The sequence below is a fragment of the Passer montanus genome, unplaced genomic scaffold (genome assembly GCF_014805655.1).
Source record: "Passer montanus isolate IOZ18808 unplaced genomic scaffold, ASM1480565v1 scaffold57, whole genome shotgun sequence".
NCBI classification, from domain to species: Eukaryota; Metazoa; Chordata; class Aves; order Passeriformes; family Passeridae; genus Passer; species Passer montanus.
In genome coordinates this window covers 1841663-1861062 of record NW_024370705.1, presented here as the reverse complement: position 1 = coordinate 1861062, position 19400 = coordinate 1841663, and the positions used below count along the sequence as shown (strand labels likewise).

The window sequence follows — 19400 nt, the reverse complement described above, 5'->3', positions numbered from 1 at the left end:
GTTTTATTCCTGTGATTCCAGGGCTCAAATTTCCATCACAGCCAAACATCTGCAGGGGTGGAGGCCAGGAATTGCCAGTCTGCTTCATTTTCCCAGCAGGAAAATAAAAAAAAAAGGTGGATCTGCATGGCAATGCTTGGATATGCCACGAGTTTCCCTGGGCTAAACCAAGCTGATTTTCACCTCTCCTAAATTCTGTTTCACCTCTGCAACCGAGTGCTTTAAAGCAGCAGCTTTCTCCCTCTCCCCTGGCTCCCTGCTGAGCACACATGGCCACATGGAAGAAGCTGGAGCTGGGATTTTCCTGGGAAGGGGCAGATTTCCCAGGGATTGCTGGAGCCATGCATTGCAGGCACGTGCAAGCGCAGATTGACACACGTAAAAATATTCTGAAATTGCTGCTGCTGCTGTGCAAGCTGCCAAAATCCCCAGTGCCACTGAAGCCAGCAGGTGTGGAAGGCATTTTGGATCTGGGAGGACTTGGATTCCAGGCTAATTTTATCCAAGTTCAGGATTACAGGTTTTTCAAGAGCACTGGCCAAATTTTGCTCTCCCTGTTACAGCAGAAGGAATTGTTATAACAAACAGGGAGTTACAGCAAAGTTGAATGGTCCTGCAAATGTGTCTCCATCTGTTCTGGGAAGGGACTGTGCTCCCCTCTGGAACTGTCAACGCAATTGCAGAGTTATCAGAGCAGTTCTGAAGCTGAGAACGAGTCCCTGGTGAAACAGGAACAGAATCGAGTTTTGAGCATAAAATCATCCTTCCAAAAAATGGTGGGAACCCTCAGGGGGCAATGGAATGGCTTCAGCAGTCAGAGGTCAGGAGGCAGCAGCTTTGGCTTGGGCTTGGTGCAAGTCCAGGAGGCTGCGAGCCCAAGCACAACCTCTCCCCCAGCGTGACCAGAGCGGGGTCTCCAGGGTGGGGGGGAGTTCCCAGCCCCAGTCTGCACCCACACTGTCACCTCCCCTCCTCTCCATCCCCCTGGGAAGCCCCAGCTCGGGGGCATGGGCTGGCTTTGCTCCCAGCTGTCCCAGAAGGAGCCCGAGGCAGGAGCAGTGCCGTGCTCCCCTCCCAGCACAAGGCACTGTGAGTCCCTGTCCCCAGCACCTCCAGCTGGGCAGGCAGGGCTGCCACGGGAGGGATCTGCAGGGGGAGCAGCCAGGATGGGGCAGAGGAATCACACACTGACAGGGAAGCAGCAGCCACAGGCTGGACACGGGGCACTGTCCCCTCTGTGCCCACGTCCTCCCTGCAGGGGGTGGCTCCTGGCCAGGACAGACACCTCAGATCCCTCAGACCCTCATGCTCAGGGCGTGCACACAGCCCCTGCTCCCCCTGGGGACACACAGGCACAGAGGGGACAGGGACAGCCCAGAGCCAGATCCCATTCTCTGACCAGCTTGGCTCAGTTCCTCTTGAGCAACAAGCTCAGGCCACGACGTGGAGGTGACAGCTCTGTGAGGCCACTCCTGGTGGCAGATGTCTCATTGTTTTGCCCCTGTCTCGTTGTTTTGCTGTTGTCTCATTGTTTTGTTGTTGTCTCATTGTTTTGCCGTTGTCTCTCATGAACAGAAGAACAACAAACTCCCAGGCAGCCCTTCCCAGGAGATGGAACCTCGGAAATCACCACCAGCTCTGGATACCCGTGCACTGAATGGATTTCCCCTGCTGGTGGACACAGCAGGGTGGGAAAACACAAAACCTTTCCCCCTGGCTTTTCAAATCCATTAATGACTCTCTGTGGACACTTGAAAGAACTAGGAAGTGAAATCTTTGCAAAAAACCCCACTTTGTAGTGTCTTGAAAACCAAACCTCCTGTTGAGAGAAGAGTCTCTTTAACACCTGGAGAGGGAAAAGGAGCAGAGCTGCTCCAGACTGGGGTGGTGGTGGTGGTGGAGATCCTCAGGAGAGCAACTGGGACGCTGGCCAGGCTGGATCCATCGGTCCAGCACAGGAAGGGTGGGCAGCAGGCACCCAGAGGGGACAGATTTGTCACCTGAGTGCCCCAGAGGCACAAGCCCCGTGTGTGTGACCCCTGGAGCATCTCAGGTGGGGCAGACCCACCTCCCTCTGTGTTCATAGCAGAGATTTTGTGGCTTCACCTGCACGTCAGAAAGGCTCCAGGGGGACGAGCAGGGGCCAGGCTGGAAGAGCCACACTCAGGAATAATAAAACACATGCACAAGTTTCTTTCCCCTGTTGCTACGGGAGAAAATGGAGCTCGAGGGGAGTGCGAAGCCCCTGCAGGTGCAGGGGATGAAGGGGAGCAGTTCAGACGTCTGAGACTGACTCAACAGCAAAGAGTGAATCAAAATTCCCAGTGGTGCAGCTGGTGAGGAGCCAGCGGGAGCAGAGGCAGCTCGGAGCCCTGGGGGGCTTTAACCTCATGGACCTTCATGGCAGGGAGGGGATTTCTGCTCCGGGTCCAGGCAAGGAGCCTTAAAGCAGCATTTCCCCTCCAAGGGCAGGGCTCAAGCTCAGGTGTTTGCTGAGCTCTGCTGGCCCAGACCCTCTGCAGTCCCATGGCAGGAGGGCTGTGCTGCCCTGCTGGCTCCCCTGGCAAGGGAGATGCAGGAGATGAGCTTTGGGATGCACAAAAAGCAAGATACTCCAGCTCAGGCACGGGCTGCAGGTGGGAGATGGTACAGCAGGGCAGGCAGGAGGCAGCACAGGGGGGAAACCTTGCCAGCACCACGGCGGGAGCTGGGAAGAGGACAAAGAGATGGTTTTTTATGCATTATCTCCTCCTCCTCCTCTTCAGGTTGCATCTTCCCATCTTCTGAAGGAGGACCAGAGCACAATTCAGGAGCCAGAATTTCCCAGAGGAAGAGGATGAGTCTGATTTTCTTTCTGACTTTCTTTCTGATTTTAGCTTGGTTACTGCAGCCACAGGATGGGGGTCAAGGCCAAGCTTGCTGCAGTTCCCAGCTCTGGAGCCAGGGGGTTTTCTCCCAGACCCCTCCCAAACTCACACATCCCAAGCCAAGGGGTGCAGCTCCCCCATGCCACGGTCCGCCCTGGGATTGGGGTGGGCTGTCCTTTCCCCCGAGCTCTCCAGCTTTCCCCTCCACGTCACCCAGTGCCGAGGCAGTGCCACACAGCTGGCCGCGTGTCCCAGCCCTGCCAGCTCAGCTCTGGCCACACCGTGGCAGCATTTATTCGTTTTATCCCGTGTTGGATGCTCGGCTGGCACCAGCAGACCTGGATCTCAAAAGGATTTCTTGCCTGGAGCCCTTTTGCTCCTGGATTTTAGGCTGGAGATGCTTCAGGGGTTCAGGGGTCGAAGTTGCAGAAGGTGTCACAGCCCATGGAGACGAGGCAGGAGAGGGCAGGAGATCCTGGCTGAGGGTGGCAATAACAGCACAGCCCGGGGCAGTGGGGCTTGTTCCGTGGCTGGGAGATCAGCAGAGCTCCTGCAGCTGTTTCTGTGCTGCCTTTAGCTCAGGGCAGGTGATCTGAGCCCTGTGAAAGCTCCTGGGCAGTCCCTGTGCTGTCAGCAGTCCAGGAGCACGGCTCCATCCAGGATATCCATGCACAGCAGGGCAGGAGGGGAGGAGCAGCAGCTGCCACCTCAAGATGCCAACCCTGCATCCCTGCCCCCAGCAAGAGCTGCAGCCACGTCCTGCTGTCCTTGTGTGGCAGTGAGGGAGGACAAACCTGGGCTGGGCTCAGCTGGGCAGAGCCTGGTGCCAGAAATGCTGAGGTTCAGTCCCTGGATGGGGATTCACTCAGGAGCTGGGCTGGATCCTTGTGGGTCCCTTCAGTTCAGAATGTTCTGTGACTCTTCAGGGTGCAGCAGGAGGAAGGACACACAAGGTCGTGTTTGCTTTCCCTTGCAGACAGCTTTTCTCTGTTAGAGGCTTTCTGTTTCCTCCAACCTTTCTGTGGTTGTGTTAAATTGCTTTTGGGGCCAGGTTCTTGCAGCAGGGCTGAGGTGTGAGCGTGTCAGAGCCCAGCACCTTTGCAGCTGATCTCACCTCCCTTCTCACAGGAGCTGTCCTGGCTGAGACAGCTCATGCCACTGGCAGGTGGCACAGAGGGGCCTGCCTCACCCCCAAAATGCCACACGCATCTCTCTTGGCAGGCAGGTGGCTCCACGGTGGCACTTTCTGCTCCCTAAAACGTGGAAAGGGCTGGGTCTGCTCTCCCAGAAGTGCTCATGAGATGTGCTAAGAGCTGCTGGCTCTGGGATTTCATGATTCCTCTGTTGGCACATCCTTGCCAAAGACCTGGAGCCTCCATCCCCCTCCAAGTGCTGCCTTTGCTCCCTCTGGCAGCTGGGAGCTGCTTCTGTCCCATCCTCGTGTCTTTCCAGGCTCACCTGGGAGAGGGATCAGGGTGTGCAAAGCTCTGGGTGCAGCCAGCGTGGCTGCAGATCAGATATTCCCTGGAAAACCCCCTGGAGAAGTCACTGCCAGGAGCTTTTCCTTGGCTTGCACAACAGCCTGTGTGCTCAGAGCTTGTGGGAGAATTTCCATGCCAGCAAAAGTTGGGAGTGAGCAAAAGGAGAGGCTCAGAGGGAAAATGAAAAGAGAGCAGGAGAAGAGAGAAGAGAGACAAAGCAGGGCCCGTTTAGGAGCAATCGTGACATGTAAATCAGATCAAAAACCACACAGCTGTACCCAGGCTGCTTGGGGATGAATAAAATTCAAGGGAATTGCACATCATCTGCCCCCAGCCTCGGTCATGTGCCCAGGTTTGTCCAAATCCAGAGGAAAGCCATGGAAACACAAGGATTCAGCCAAGCCCCGAGCAGGGAAAGAGGGAGCCTGGCAGGAACAACCCCCAGCTCTGGGCAAGCAACAAGACCTCGCCATTGCCCAGCCCCTGCCACCTCTGCTCACCCCCAGGAACTCCCAAAAATGATCACAAAGGTGGTGATTTCATGCAGCTGCAAAATGCCCTCACGGGAAGGAAGGGAAGTGTGGAATTCTGAAAAGAGCCACTGCAGGTTATAAAGCCATCAAACTCCAGTGGGGAAATCCAGGGAAAGGGAAGGAAGTGAAAAGAAATGGCCACAGGACAAGAGCAAGAGAAGGAGGAAGGAAAGGAAATAAAAGTCATCATCATCATCATCATCAGGACACAAGAACAGGACGAGAGACAGAGCGCTTTCCATGGGCAGTTCCCCTGGGAAAGGAGCCAGCGTGTCCGTGAAATACAAAACCCAGTGCCCTCCAGCTGGAGGGGGCAGCAGGTGCTGGGACTGGTTTGGCATCCCCTGGGGGCGAAGGGTCCAGTTAGGAGCAGAAAACCCTGCAAGGGAAAGGGGAGAAAGGCTGGCCTTAGAGGGAGCAGTGAGGAGCACCGGGATCGTCCCCACCTGGCCTTTCTGTGTTGTGGGCAGGAGTTTACGGAGCTGGGTGAGGGGGCAGGAAGTGACCTTTATCCCTATCCAAGAAGGGAAACTGAGGCACTCTCATGGAGTCCAGACCCCAGAGTATGTGATTCCTTGGAGAAAAATTCCTGCCAAACCTCAGAGAAGTGGGGAAACCCACTCCAGGCACTGCACAGGGAAGGGGTTTCACCCCAAGCTACAAAGGGCCAGCACAAGGAGCACGATCCATGCAGCTGCCCAGCCTTTATCCTAAATAATCCTTCTGCTCAGCCAGGGAAAATCCCACCACGACCAAGCTGAGCAAATGGCAGGACTTGGTAGAGCAGAAACAAACACGGTAAATGTCAAGATTTCCTTTTTTTTTTACTTCTGGTTGTTTTTGCAACAGCACAAACACGGCAAATGTCAAGATTTTTTTTTTTTTTTCCTCCACTTCTGGTTGTTTTTGCAACAACCGGGAGAAAAATCTCTGGATCTTTCCTGAAGGGGCATGGAGAGCTGAACACCTGGAGCCAGCCAGGCTCCTCTGCAGCTGGGGAGAGCCACCCCTACCTGTGGGTTTTGCCAGCCTGGAAGCAGGCAGCAGGCAGGACCGTTTTCCTTTGGATGGGATTGTCAGGTCTGAGCACATCAGTGCAATAAATTGGGAAGCTGGGGGGATTTATCCTAGAGAGGTGACAGCTATTCCAGAGGCACTGCCAGGCTTCCAGAGCAAAAATCAGTGCCTTCCTCAGCCTGTGCTTCAAGGTGTGCACAAAAGCCAAAGCTTCCTTCCCCATCTTTCCCCATCCTTTCCCACCTTCCCCATCCCCCAGCCCAGGAGGTGGCTGCAGGGGTTAAAACAAAGTGTTGACTCACTCATCCGTGTCTTTTTTGCTCTCCTCGATGAACGCGATGGACTCGGATCTAAGGCGGTTTGTCACCTCGTACGTGCGCAGGGTGACTCCAAAAATATCCTCGTGGTACCGGCTGTCATCCTGGGAGGGAGGTGGCAGAGGGAAAAAGGGGATTTGTGAATGCTTGGGGTCGGCCCCAGCAAAATCCTGCATGGTGGGGAGGCAGCAGAAGCACGGGAGAGGGTTTGGGCTCTGTCACAAGGGGACAGAGGGTGGAGTGACCTTCCCAAGGTCACACCCTGGGCACAGTGGGGCTGTTCTGGGCACCAGACCCCCTCAGCTGCTGGAAATTCCTGGCTGGCAGGGGCACAGCAGCCCAGGGGCAGTCTGTGGACAGCCAGAGGCTCTAGGCTCCCTTGGATGGGGCCTGGATGGAGGTGGGGACATGCTTCAGGAGGGGAATCATGCTGAGCTATCCTCCTGGGGAGAAGCAGAGCTGTTCCAGCATCCATCCATGGGTCTGTGTCCCAAACTGAGCTCATTTAGGCTTCAGCTTCATCATCTGTGTCTGGCACGGGGCACACAGGCAGATTTGCAGTGGGGACCCACAAAATGCCCTGATAAATCCATTTTCTGACAGATGGTGAACAAGCCCTGCCAGGGGTGCCCAACAGCGCTGGCACCGGTGCTCAGCCTGCTCCCCAGAGGAGCCAGGTGACCTCCCTGCACACAGAAACCTTTGGAATGTCCCCTCCCGCCCCTCCCTGGGCACAGGGGGCAGGCAGCAGGTGCAGTGCCCGTGGCAGGAGTGGCGGCGGTGGCACGCGCGGGGGGCACGCTGCGGACACGGCTCACCCGCAGCTTGCTGAGGAAGGCTCCTGCCTCCTCTGCTGACAGCTGGCCCTGCTGCCTCACGATGAGCTGCACGGCCTTGAGGACGTCCCCAGCCATGGTGACATCCCCGCAGACGTAGATGTGGCCTCCCTGCTCCTTCAGTGCTTTGAACACGGTCTGGGCCAGCTGCTCCTGTAACACGTCCTGCACGTATTTCTGCGGGGTGAGGAGGAGGGAGCTGGCATTAACTCGGGTTTGTCCTGCCCTGGGGGCAGCACTGAGGGGTGACCCCTCTTTGGGGCACACAGCTGTGCCTTGCAGCACCCGCAGTGACAAAAAAGAGATGGGAGGACAGCAGCAAAGCAACCTTCTGCTCTTGCATGGGCACACCTGCACCATCTCTTCCATTGCCAGGCCTGTCCAGTCCCAGTGGGAATTTGAAGGGGGTGTTTGCATTGGCTCTCGGCCACCCCTCTGGGTGACATATTTTTTCCTTTCCTTTCCTCATTCTCCTTTCCTTTCCCATTCTCCTTTCCTTTCCCATTCTCCTTTCCTTTCCCATTCTCCTTTCCTTTCCCATTCTCCTTTCCTTTCCCATTCTCCTTTCCTTTCCCATTCTCTTTTCCTTTCCTTTTTCCCATTTCCCTTTCCTCTTTCCCCTTTCCCATTCTCCTTTCCCCTCCTCCTCTCCCACCTGGATGGCTGCATGACCAGCCTGGGCACTGGGATGGGGACATGCCCTGGGAACGGTGCCCACAGGGAAGGGACAATCCTGCACATTTCTGTGCCCCAGGGGTGAGCCACCACTGGCCAGGGAACCAGCCCTGGTGGCTCCCCGTGGGCACAGGGAGCATTCCTGGGCCGTGCCCACCTTTGGTTTGTCGGGTTCCCGGGAATAGGCCGTGTACAGCTCTCTGAAGACACCCTGGCTTTTGGCAAAGAGCGTCTCCTCCTTGTAGATGTGGTCAATCCTGGACTGCCGGCAGCCAAACACCAGCACCATGGGACACGGCTTCAGCCCTGGGGACAGCGTGGGGACAGCACTCAGCGCAGGGACACCAGGTGCCACGAGCCACCTCCCATTCCCACCAGCCACCTCCCTCCAGACTGCCAGCAGATCTGCTGGGACACCCCTGGCAGGGTGGGACCCACACCCCGACACCCCGACCCAGGGTTCCCAAAATGTGTGTGAGGTGAGGAAGGATGGCCCCACCCAAAATGTGTGTGAGGTGAGGAAGGATGGCTCCACCCAAAATGTGTGTGAGGTGAGGAAGGACAGCCCTACCCAAAATGTGTGTGAGGTGAGGAAGAAGACAGCCATACCCAAAATCTGTGAAGTGAGGAAGAGGACGGCCTCACCTAAAATCTGTATGTGGTGAGGAAGGATGGCCCCACCCAAATCTGTGTGAGGTGAGGAAGAGGATGGCCCCACCCAAATCTGTGTGAAGTGAAACAGGGGACAGCCCTACCCAAAATATGTTAGGTGAGGAAGGATGCACCCACCCAAATCTGCGTGAGGTGAGGAAGAGGATGGCCCCACCCAAAATCTGTGTGAGGTGGGGAAACAGGATGGCCCCACCCAAATCTGTGTGAGGTAAAACAGGGGACAGCCCTACCCAAAATCTGTGGGGTGAGGAAGAGGATGGCCCCACCTTTGTGCTGGATGTCGAAGAGCCGCTGCTGCCAGAAGCTGCGGAAAGGGGCGATGCCGGTGCCGGGGCCGATGAGGATGCAGGGCACCTGGGGGTCCTGGGGCAGGTGGAACCCGGGGGCACTGCACACACCAAAGCTCCAGTTATACACCAGCAGGGAGTTCCCTCTGCCCACAGCCAGCTGAGACAGCTCCCAGAGAATGAGGGGCAGAAAATGAGGTGAAATCCCAGGATGTGACATTTTGGTGCAGAATTTCTCTCAAAGGGGAACCATTTTCTCACAAACCCAGCTCTGTTTTCTCCCACTATGACAACAATGGAGGGCAGAGAGCTCATCCTGTGAGAGGTCTCACCCAGTCTTCCTCAGACCTGGTCTTGTGTGGGTTACTCACCCTCGTACAAAGCAGGGCACCACTTCATCTGTCTGGATCCGACTGAGCCATGAGGAGCACACTCCGTGGTGGATTGGTCCCTCTCCATCTGGGAAGGGAGGGAAGGAGGAAGGAAAGGAGGTCTGTACGTGGCACATCACCCAACAACTCTGTTTTCTTTCCTAAAACCCTCCCTGTTACATCCTCCATGAACACCTCCCTGAAACATGTCATATCTCAGCATCCATTCTCCACAAACTTGGCAGAGTTTGGCACTTGGATCCCTCTGTGGAGCTACCCAGTACCCTGACCTGGCATAGCTGGACCTCCACAATCCTTAGGGAGCACCCAGCTCTCCTTTGGACCTTTTTGGCAGGGGCAGTATCATGATGCCCGCAAACACAAACTCTCCATGGCAGCTCCACTGTCCTCCCTCTGTCCTGCAGAACGGAGGGGGTTTGCATTTTCCATTTCAAGGGAGGCTCCTGCCTTTTAAACCTGGCTTTTAAACCAAGACACTGCCGCAGAAGTGTCACCTCTGTGTCACTGCCACTCTCCATGACATGGGACAGCAGTGCTGTGGTTTGGGGGAATTTGCAGCAGGCAGAAAGGCTTTAAAGGAACATCTCCCTGCCAGAGATGTGGTGTGGTTCCTCTGCTTCCCCCAGAGCCCAGCCCCGCGGCGGTACCTCGGGTGCGGTAGGACACCACAGCCACGGTGAGGTGCACCTCTCCTGGGTACATCTCTGGGGACGAGCTGATGGAGTAGTAGCGAGGCTGCAGGAGGGGCAGCTGGGTGAGCAGCAGCGTGGAGGGCATCTGCACCGAGGGGAACTCCTCCAGCACCTCCACGATCGTGGGGTTCTTGGACCACTTCCACTCCTCATACTCCTGCAAGCCCTGGGAAAGAGGGAGGGAGGAGAGAGCTGCAGGATCCACCTGTTCCAGGTGATATCCCAGGAAGTCCATGGCAAAGCTGGAGTGGCTGGCAGTGAAGGCCCCCTGAGCCCTGCTCAGGGGTGGAGACAGCCTAAGCACAGTGAGGGATGGAAGTGCCCTGGCTGGGCTGTGATTGCCCCCAGGCCCTTGCAGAACCTGGGGCTTGGGCTCTTTACCTTGCTGAGGACCTGCAGACGTTTCTTCTCCTTGTCATTGGTGGCCAGCAGAGCGAACTGCTGCAGCAGCAGCGGGGTGGGAGGGGTGGTGATGTCCAGGTAGTACTTGAAGGCCTGGAAGATGGTGCAGGGTGGGACACGGTTCTCGTCTGTCCAGTTACTGATGACACCTGCCAGGAGGGAATCCAGCACAAGCCTGGGATCAGCTCAGCAGCAGGGCCAAGGTGTTTTATGTGCTTTATCAAACTAGGTCTTCTCATAAGCTTTTGGAGGTCTATAACACACTTAAGATAGTTCAGCTACTTTTGTGGGCATAAAATTAGCAGGATGGCTTTTGTTGCACTGTTGGAAACAAAAAGGTTTAATAAAAGGCAAAATAACAAACATAAAGATGGATGTGGTTGCAAGAGGTTCTTGCTCTTGGTAAAACACCTCATAATAGCGATTAGTTTCTTTGTTCACTTCTTTTTCTAGTAAATTGTTTTCAGGGCCAAGGTGTTTTATGTGCTTTATCAAACTAGGTCTTCTCATAAGCTTTTGGAGGTCTATAACACACTTAAGATAGTTCAGCTACTTTTGTGGGCATAAAATTAGCAGGATGGCTTTTGTTGCACTGTTGGAAACAAAAAGGTTTAATAAAAGGCAAAATAACAAACATAAAAATGGATGTGGTTGCACGAGGTTCTTGCCCTTGGTAAAACACCTCATAAAAGCGATTAGTTTCTTTATTCACTTCTTTTTCTAGTAAATTGTTTAGGTGGGACTTTTTGGCTTCTGTCCAATTAGCTATCCTTAAGTTTGAGGTGAAGCCTCTTAGGCCTATGAGATGCCTTTTTACCTGATCAAGGAGAGAAACTTCTGGGCTTATTTCTTTTTTAGGGGGACAAAAGATAGTTTTGCCACTCTGTCAACAGGAGGCACATTCCTACACCAAGGTGGGCAAATCCTGGCTTTCTTCCCCCGAGACACTGGATTAGGGTTTTCCATCCCCAGTTACACCATGCATGGCAGGAGGGAATCAGGAAATCCCTGAAATCCGGTGGTGGAATGGCTCCTCCACATCCCTTAATTCTTCTTCCCAGTCCTAGACATTGCCCGTTCTAAGGGAATATAAACACCTTTAGCTTTTCCATGGAAAATCTTCCTCTGGGCCCTGCCCACACTTCAAACCCTTGCTCCACCTCCCAAGTGCAGACAAGCAATGGCTCTGGGCAGAGCAGGGATGAAGGAGGTGTTCTCAAAATCCACACAAACACAGCAGGGAGATGGAAATAATTTTTCATTCCTGAGGAGCTACAAGAACTTCAGGGAAAGGAGGAGAGAGGCCACCTGTGCTCCCTGGTTACCTAGAGCCGTGCTCCTCTCCTCCAGCAGCTCCACCTTCACCAGCTGGTTGGTCGGAGGGGCATCCTCAAGCCTGTCGATGAGGGCATTGACCAAGTCCTCGTGGTTGCCCGGGAAGACGCCCAGGTGGTCCCCGGGCTGGTACTGCAGCTCCTGGTGCCCGTTGGTGTGCAGGCGCAGGAAAATCGTCAGGCGGCTGCAGGGGAAGGAGGAGAGCAGGAAAAAGTGGTTTGGGGGAGCCTTCCCCAAAATCGCCAACTTTGGGAAAGCCCCTAAAGATCCTTCAGGGAGTGGCTGAGCCCTGGAGCTGCTGGTGAGCTGGGCAGGGGTGGTGGCATGTCCAGGCTGTGGTGGCCGTGTCACCCAGGTCACGGCAGGGAGAAGGGACATGGCACCATGCCCTGACTCACCCTCAGGGACTTTTTAAAAGGGGAAAAACAACTGAACCTCTTGCTCAGCAATTTTATCCTTCCTTTGCTGCCCCTCCAGCCAGCTCCCCATGCCGTGGGCTGAGGGAGGGACCTGCAGGAATTCCACCGTGCTTGGAGGCCAGGAACACCCTCCACTGCCTTCCAGGCTGACTCATGGCCTGCACAAAGGTGGATTCCATGGACGTCCAGAGCTCAAAGGATGTTTGTAGCACTGTTCTGGGTATTCCAGATGTGGGTTCAGCTCCTGGGACAGCAGCATCTCCTACCTGGACTTGGGGCTCTGCAGGTTCTGGCGTGTGAGGAGCCGGGCTGCATAGACACGTTTCTTGTGGATGCTGTACAGTCCTGAGGAGGAAAAGAGTCAGGGAAGGGATTCAGTAGAGCATGGCCAAGGCTTCTGTAGGATCATTGTGGGTTCAGCCCCTCAGACCAGAGCTGACCACAGGGGTTTGACCTCCCATCTGCGAGCCCAAGGGACCAGAAACCCCAGGGGTGACCCACGTTTGTTAGTGACAGCACGTTTTGTTAGTGACAGAGGAGCACTCCAAAACCACCCCTGTGGCACTCGGGGCAGTTCCCTCGCATTGCCCACAGCTCCTCTTGCTGCCTGGCTGGCAGGAGAGCGCCTGGCTCTGGGCAGAGCTGAGGCGGTGCTGCAGGAGCTGCAGGAGCCCTGCTGAGGGGCCAGGTGGCCATGGGCCGGACCTGCCTTTGCTCCACAGCGCTCCACGGAGCAGCATTGGACAAAACAAGGCTGGAAAGATCCCAATTTTCCAGCTCCTCTCTTCAAAAAACGGGGTCAGGAGGAGGGAGAGCAGATCATGTCCAAACATCTCTGTTACAGACACAGACAGGACCGGCCAGAGAGGCCCGGGCCTGCTCCTTGCGCGTGGGATGAGGAAAGGCAGGGCGGAAACGCTGGGAATTTAACAGAAATTCTGTTAAATTAACCCAAAAGCAGGGTCTGGCCCCTTTGCCTGCCTTGTCCCTGTGCCCAGAGGCAGAGCCCTCCAGGCCTGTACCTTGTGTGAGCTCGGGGGCCTCAGCCACGTAGGTCAGGCGGAACTTGCTCCTCTTCCAGCTGCGGTCGTTGCTGATCAGGGAGTTGTTGGCTTTCTCGATGTTGACGTCGTCCCCCACGCAGAACACGTCACACGCTGCCTGCAGCACACACCAGGCCCTCAGGCACCTGCCGAGCCCAGCTGACCCCCTCAGCCCAGCCCACGCCACTGTCATATCCTCTGGAAAAATCCCTTGCCCAGGATTTCCCTCCTGGGAAGCTGAGAAGCCTCAGAGAAAAAGGAAAACAATAATTATCTGATCTGCTTCTCTGGTGTTTTGCTGCTTTGGAATGTGGTTTGGACATTGTTTATCCAGCAGGTGATTGTTTCATTGGTTGCATGTGAATTGTTTTTACCTATTGGCCAATTACAGCCAGCTGTGTCAGACCCTCTGAGGAGAGAGTCAGTTTTTCATTAGCATCTTTCTAGCTTTCTGTATGTATCCTTTCTCTATTCTTTAGTATAGTTTAGTACAGTTTTAGTATAGCATAATATATAATATAATATAATGTAATGTAATATAATATAATATAATGTAATGTAATATAATATAATATAATGTAATGTAATATAATATAATATAATGTAATGTAATATAATATAATATAATGTAATGTAATATAATATAATATAATATATAATCCTTCTAAGAACATGGAGTCAGATTTATAATTTTCCTCACCTTCATGGGGGGCCCCAAAAATACCACAAACTCACACGGAAAAGGAGCCCCCAGCAGGGTGGGGATGTACCAGTGGCCACAGACATGGCTTGTGGGGCTCTTCTTCCCAGATATCTGGGATGATGCAGGAATTCAACACGTTGCTGACCTTTGGGTGGTCAGTACAAACCAGGGCATCAGCTCCACCCTCTTTACTGGGGGCTGGGGCAGTGCCGGAGTGTCCCAGTGCCAGGAAGGGGAGGCTGGGTTCAGATCCAGCTCCAACCTCTGTCCTTCTCCCCCCTGCTCCTCCCTGCAGCCCCAGGTTACCTTGAAGACCTTCTTGGCCCAGGTCCTGAAGGATTCCTCCTGGCCACAGAGCTCGTCCCCTTCTCCCATGCGGAGGATCCTCTCTCCCCCCAGCTCCTCCAGCAGCGTGTCCACGGCGCGGGCGAAGGCGCAGAAGTGGGGGTAAGCCCTGGAGCCCAGCCCAAACACGGAGAACCTGTGCAAAGATGGCTCAGCTGTGGCTGCTCAGCCGGGAGGGACCCTGAGTGGGAAGGTAATCCCACCAGAAGATACCAGATTTTACTAATGTGGTCCCTAAATCGTGGGGCTCACAACTCTCTCACGCACATGAGGTGATGAGCAGTTTTCAACCCCAGTGTGCAGTGGGGTGACTCACCACAATGCAGCTGTTATCACTTACTATATGAACAATTTATTCTTAGAATTCAGTTGATGCATGGCTGTGGTGAAAATGTGCAGTTTGTGTTGCACTGCAGACCACATGTCTGGGTAGCAAGTCAGCAAATGATAGGTCAAGTTCAAAAGCTTCATCCAGATACAGCTATTATGTTTTAAAAATCACAGCTATTGATCTGAACTATTTCAGTTCAGAGCCAGGTCTCATAGAAACATTACAGGAGCAAGGAGCTCTTACGTTTGCCAGAGCACAGCTGGCCCAGCACCAGCCCAGCAGCCAGGAGGGGTCTGCACATCACCAAAACCCCTCAGGCTGAGGTGGCTCTGTGCAGCACCGGCTCCTGCCCTGTCCCTTTACCTGACGTTTGCCAGGGGCCCCGTGCTCTCGAAGTTGTCCCTGGAGTCAGGGCCATCAGTGGAGGATTTCCGCGCGTCCGAGTAGGAGGAGACGCTGTTGAAGCGCACCTTGTAGCTCCTGTGAACAGCCACAGCACCCAGGGTCACTCTGGGGGCACCCGCGTGCCTCTCACCCGGCTCTGGGCTCACAGGGGGGCACCAGAGCAGAGCTCAGGGCTCACAATTCCACAAGCAGGCAGAGTGGGAAGAGCAGAGGCGTGTGCTCCCTCCGGGGGTAAAGCCATAGCAGCCCCTCTGCACGCCCCAGCTGGAGCAGGAATGCTGACCCTGAACACAGGTCCTTGTCACCTGCCACTGTGCTGGCCCAGCTGCTGGCCACCACAATGACCAGAGCTGCCAGGACCTTTGGCTTTCCCTGCCCTTCCCTGGCAGCACACAAGGTCGGGTGTGTGTCTGAAGAGATATTCTGAGGTTGCTTCATTCATAGGAAGTGGGAAATTAAAAAAAAACCCATGGAGTGAGAGAAGAAGGGGTGAGGAGGGGGAAGGGGAGCAGAGGAAAAAAAAATAAAATCTGACAACAGCAGAAGTATTTCTGAATTGAGCCATCTCCCAAAATTGCTCCTCACAAGAGTTTCTAAATTTACAGGCAGAGCAGTGAGCAGTGCTGCGTGCATGAGTCACGGCACAGCTCCTGCAGCCGGCATGGCACGGCATGGCACGGCCCGAGCCAGTCACAGCCGGGTCACAGGGCCCCAGTGCCACCTCTGCCCCTCAGCCACTCCCTCTCCCTATCCTCCACGCTCTTCTGCTCCTCCACCATGCTGGCCCTGGCCATGGCCTCCCTCCCCGGCCTCCGAGGTGCCCCAAGCTCATCCTGCAGTGTGAGGGATTTTCTGCAATCCAGGCTCTGTTCAGGGCAGCAGAACCCTCTGGATCAGAGGGACACAAAGCCCACATTGCCCAGGTGGGTGCTGGGCCAAGGTTGGGACAGCAGCTGGAATGAGAAGTGTGGGATGGATGGGCTGCACTTCAACAGCAGGCTTGGAATAGGAATGGCTTAGGAATGCTTTGGGAAACCCTTGGGAAACCCTTGCTCAGGAGCCAAATACCAAGCCCAGCACAGCCTCAGGGCTGTGGGCAGAGAGCCCTGACAGGCTCCTGTGACACTGTCACACTGGGAGGCCACCCTGCCCTGAGGGGTCTCAGCATTCCCTGGGGAGCTGGGACTCCATGGGCTGCTCTCCTGCTCTCTCCAGGTGTCTTTAACCAGGCTGACACTGTCCCTCTCCCCCCACAGCCTCCTCCACGTCTCCTTTTCTCATTGCAAAAGGTTTTTTGTGTGCTTGATGTTAGCAAGTCCTGGATATGGTTTGGGGCAATCCCAAAAAGAGAAGCTGTGGGTCCCTGGAAGTGTCCAGGGCCAGGCTGGAGGGGGCTTGGAGCAGTCTGGGGCAGTGCAGGGTGTCCCTGCCTGGCTCTTAGAAACTCCTACCAGCCCTTAAATCACACCTGGAGGTGTCTGGGACAGCTCAGGGGCTTTTAACCTCCTCAGATCTGCCAGACCAGCCATGGGCAGCACCTCTGCAGCTGAGGAGAAGATCCTTGGGGTGAGAACCACGTGTGGAACGCCCCTTCTCCATGCCCACCCCTCCAGGGCAGCTCTGTCATACCAGCCATGGGCAGCACCTCTGCAGCTGAGGAGAAGATCCTTGGGGTGAGAACCACGTGTGGAATGCCCCTCCTCCAGGGCAGCTCTGTCACTGTCCCCACTGGGACACGAGGCCATGAGGAGCCTGGTGGGTTTTCAGCTGCAGGGATCCCTCAGCTGCCCTGGCTGCTCAGCAGGGCCAGCTCTGGAGAGCCACAGCCTGGTCCCTGTGTTTGTCCCCACAGTGACACTGCCCTGAGTCAGGGTGCTGGAATTGCCCTGGATCCCTCCTGAATTGAGGAGCAGCCCTGTGCCAGTTGTCAGCTCAGGAGACAATCCAGGGCACAGCAGTGACCCAGTTCAGGGAAATCTTTTATTCTTCACAGCTAAAATAAGAGGAGACCCCAAACGATCATTGTCACTGCCCTCCCTTCCTTCCCCCCCTGGGTTCTGCACAAAGCTCATCCTCCCCTGAAGGGGGATTTTCTACAATCCCAGATTCTGTCTCCAAGGTAATGGTTACAAACATCACAGGATTATCACAGCTCTAATTTTCCCTAGAAATCTTTTCACACCATGCATGGAGCTAAATCTGGTTCTCCCGCCCTCCCCCACCTACATCTGCAAGGCTGGGAACTCCCTCCTACCTCCAACTCTTACTATTTTGGTGCCTCCTGGACAGGCCCTGGCACTCAGAATATATGATTTTGGGGAAATTCCTATTTTAATTTGTTTTTTTCACAGATTCCTGCCTCTTCAAGATGAAGAGAGAAGCTTTAAAGTGTCACCCCAGGGAATTACAAGCTGGCATCCACAGGCACCCCTGAATCTGTGCTTTTGTCCTCCCTGGGAGCTCCAGTCTCTCCATTCCCTGGGTCTCCAGGCAGGTCCCATTCCTGGATATTTGCAAATGTGAGACCTGCCCAAGGATTTTCCACTCCCCTGTGAGAGGAGGAAGGCAGGGAACTGTCCTGCATGCTGGGGTTTGGACTGGGAGGGGACAGGCTTGGAGTGGGAGGGGAAGGGGTTGGAGTGCTCTTACTTCCTCTCCTCCAGGTTGGAGTTGGGATTCTTCATCTCCATTAATGCACAGCCGAATTTCTACAGAGAAAGAACAAAAAAGGCCATCAGTTTTGCCAGGTTTTGCAGGAAACCAAGCCCTGAGCACAGCCTGGGCCGTGGCTCTGCTCCCTGCTCGCTGCTCCCAGCTGCCCAGGTCACAGCCAGGGGACTGTCACCTTCTGTGTGACACTGCTGGTGGTCACACAGGACAAACTGAACCATGGCTCAGTGGCTGTGTCACGGCAGGGAACCAGGAGATGTCCCTGCTCCAGAGCAGGCTGCGGGCAGCTGCAGCACCTGGACCTGTTTTGGGTCCTTCCAGCTCAGTCTGAGCCAAACGAGGACGTTCCTGGCCCTGTCCCCTGCTGTCCCCTGCTGTCCTACCTCTCCGTTCTCAGGCGGGTCCCCGTTGCCAAAGGTGCTGGTGACCACCAGGACCATGGTCTCGTGCTCCAGGTGCACCACGTCGTACTCGTCCATGGACATCACCTGGGGGCACAGAGAGGTCACAGAGAGCTGGGAGCCTCCTGGGCTGGCTGGGGCTGGGGACAGCACGTCCCTGCTGACACCTGTGCACGGGGAGGGTGGGAACAGCAGCCTGGAGGGACAGGGGCGGCCATGGGGCTGCCACCCCAGGGCCACAGCTGCAGTCACTGCAGGAAATCAGGGATTTGCTCCACCCCAGACCCACAGGGGCACACCCTGAAGGCCCCTGGCAGCTGTTTTCACACCAGGATTTCACACCCGCTGTGTGTCAGGAGCTGGTGCCATACCTTGGCATCGAAGGCGTGTTTGAAGATCTCACAGAGGGTTTTTGCATAGACCTGGGACTTCCCCGTTTCCGTGGCGTACAGGATGGTGGCCTTGACCCTCTTGGCCATGGCTTGGCCCATCAGCTTGGCTGAGAACTTCACAGCCCTGGGAAGCAGGAATAAATAAATCCCAGTCAGAGCCTGGTCCTGACCCGTGCCTCTAGACCTTTTTATTCCTTATTAAATGAACAGCCTTACAAAGCTGTAGCGTCAATTTTTTGGTTGTCACATGGCAAACAGGGAAGCCTTGGAAGAGCTGAACTTGTCAGAGAGGAAGAGGAGATGGGGGAGCTTGAACAGAGCTCAAATACCTGGATGGGGTGAAGGAGGAAAATACTAAACCAGGATGGGGGTGGTATTTCTGCAAGGGCACAGAAGCAGGAGAAAAATCAAGGGCAGGAAAAATAAAAAAGGGAAGGGAAGGGAAGGGAAGGGAAGGGAAGGGAAGGGAAGGGAAGGAAAGGAAAGGAAAGGAAAGGAAAGGAAAGGAAAGGAAAGGAAAGGAAAGGAAAGGAAAGGAAAGGAAAGGAAAGGAAAGGAAAGGAAAGGAAAGGAAAGGCTGGAACCAACCATAGCTGGAGCTACAGGAGGAACAGCAGATCCTCCATCCCTTAAATCCAACCCAGCCCTGCTCCACACAGAGTCTGGGGACCCCGAGGTCACACCCAGCTGTCCCAGTGCCTGTGGTTTGCACTCTGGTGACATCCAGACCTCACACATTTATCCCAGCCTTGTGGCTCTTTCCCGTGCCTCAGCAGTGCCTGGGGGCTTTTCCTCCAGGTTTCCCCACTGGCCCAGGGCACACAGAGGGGCCCTGGGGGTCCCCAGCCTCTCTCCAGTCCAGGCCCAGGTGATGCAGCACCAGGAATGCTGATTCCTTGTCCGTGGCATCACTGGGGGCAGGGGTTGTGGGTTTGTTGTTTTAGGGACATTCACAATCACATCAACAATGTTCTTCCTACATGCTGAACATTTTTTTCCTAAGTGGACCAGCAAGCCTTTACATGGGGCCACCAGAAAGGCAGAAATCCATCAGGTCTGGATCTAGGCTGCTGTTGCAACAGGGAAAGGTGATTTTTGGGAGGCTGAAGGAGCACAAAGCATCTCGGTGGCCTCTGCGGGAGGAAGGGCTGCCTGATTCACTTTGACAGCCCTTGCCCAAGGTTT

The 19400-nt window shown here is 55.0% G+C and overlaps 1 protein-coding gene across 5 annotated transcripts in view; it reads right to left on the bottom strand.

Annotated features, from left to right (window-relative positions):
• Positions 1–3233: 3233 nt before the first annotated feature.
• Positions 3234–19400, bottom strand: part of NOS1 (nitric oxide synthase 1) — an 80712-nt gene continuing 64545 nt past the window's right edge. For all 5 annotated transcript variants that reach the window (XM_039725994.1, XM_039725996.1, XM_039725992.1 and 2 more), the window contains exons 14-29: positions 18195–18339; positions 17806–17910; positions 17402–17460; positions 14711–14827; positions 13978–14152; positions 12948–13086; positions 12192–12270; positions 11497–11690; positions 10151–10320; positions 9725–9935; positions 9057–9144; positions 8665–8786; positions 7884–8032; positions 7034–7228; positions 6201–6319; positions 3234–5260 (exon numbers count right to left, since the gene is read on the bottom strand). In XM_039725994.1, coding sequence (XP_039581928.1) covers positions 5245–5260; positions 6201–6319; positions 7034–7228; positions 7884–8032; positions 8665–8786; positions 9057–9144; positions 9725–9935; positions 10151–10320; positions 11497–11690; positions 12192–12270; positions 12948–13086; positions 13978–14152; positions 14711–14827; positions 17402–17460; positions 17806–17910; positions 18195–18339 — 2083 coding nt within the window. In that variant the 3' untranslated portion in view covers positions 3234–5244. The remainder of the gene's footprint in view (positions 5261–6200; positions 6320–7033; positions 7229–7883; positions 8033–8664; positions 8787–9056; positions 9145–9724; positions 9936–10150; positions 10321–11496; positions 11691–12191; positions 12271–12947; positions 13087–13977; positions 14153–14710; positions 14828–17401; positions 17461–17805; positions 17911–18194; positions 18340–19400) is intronic.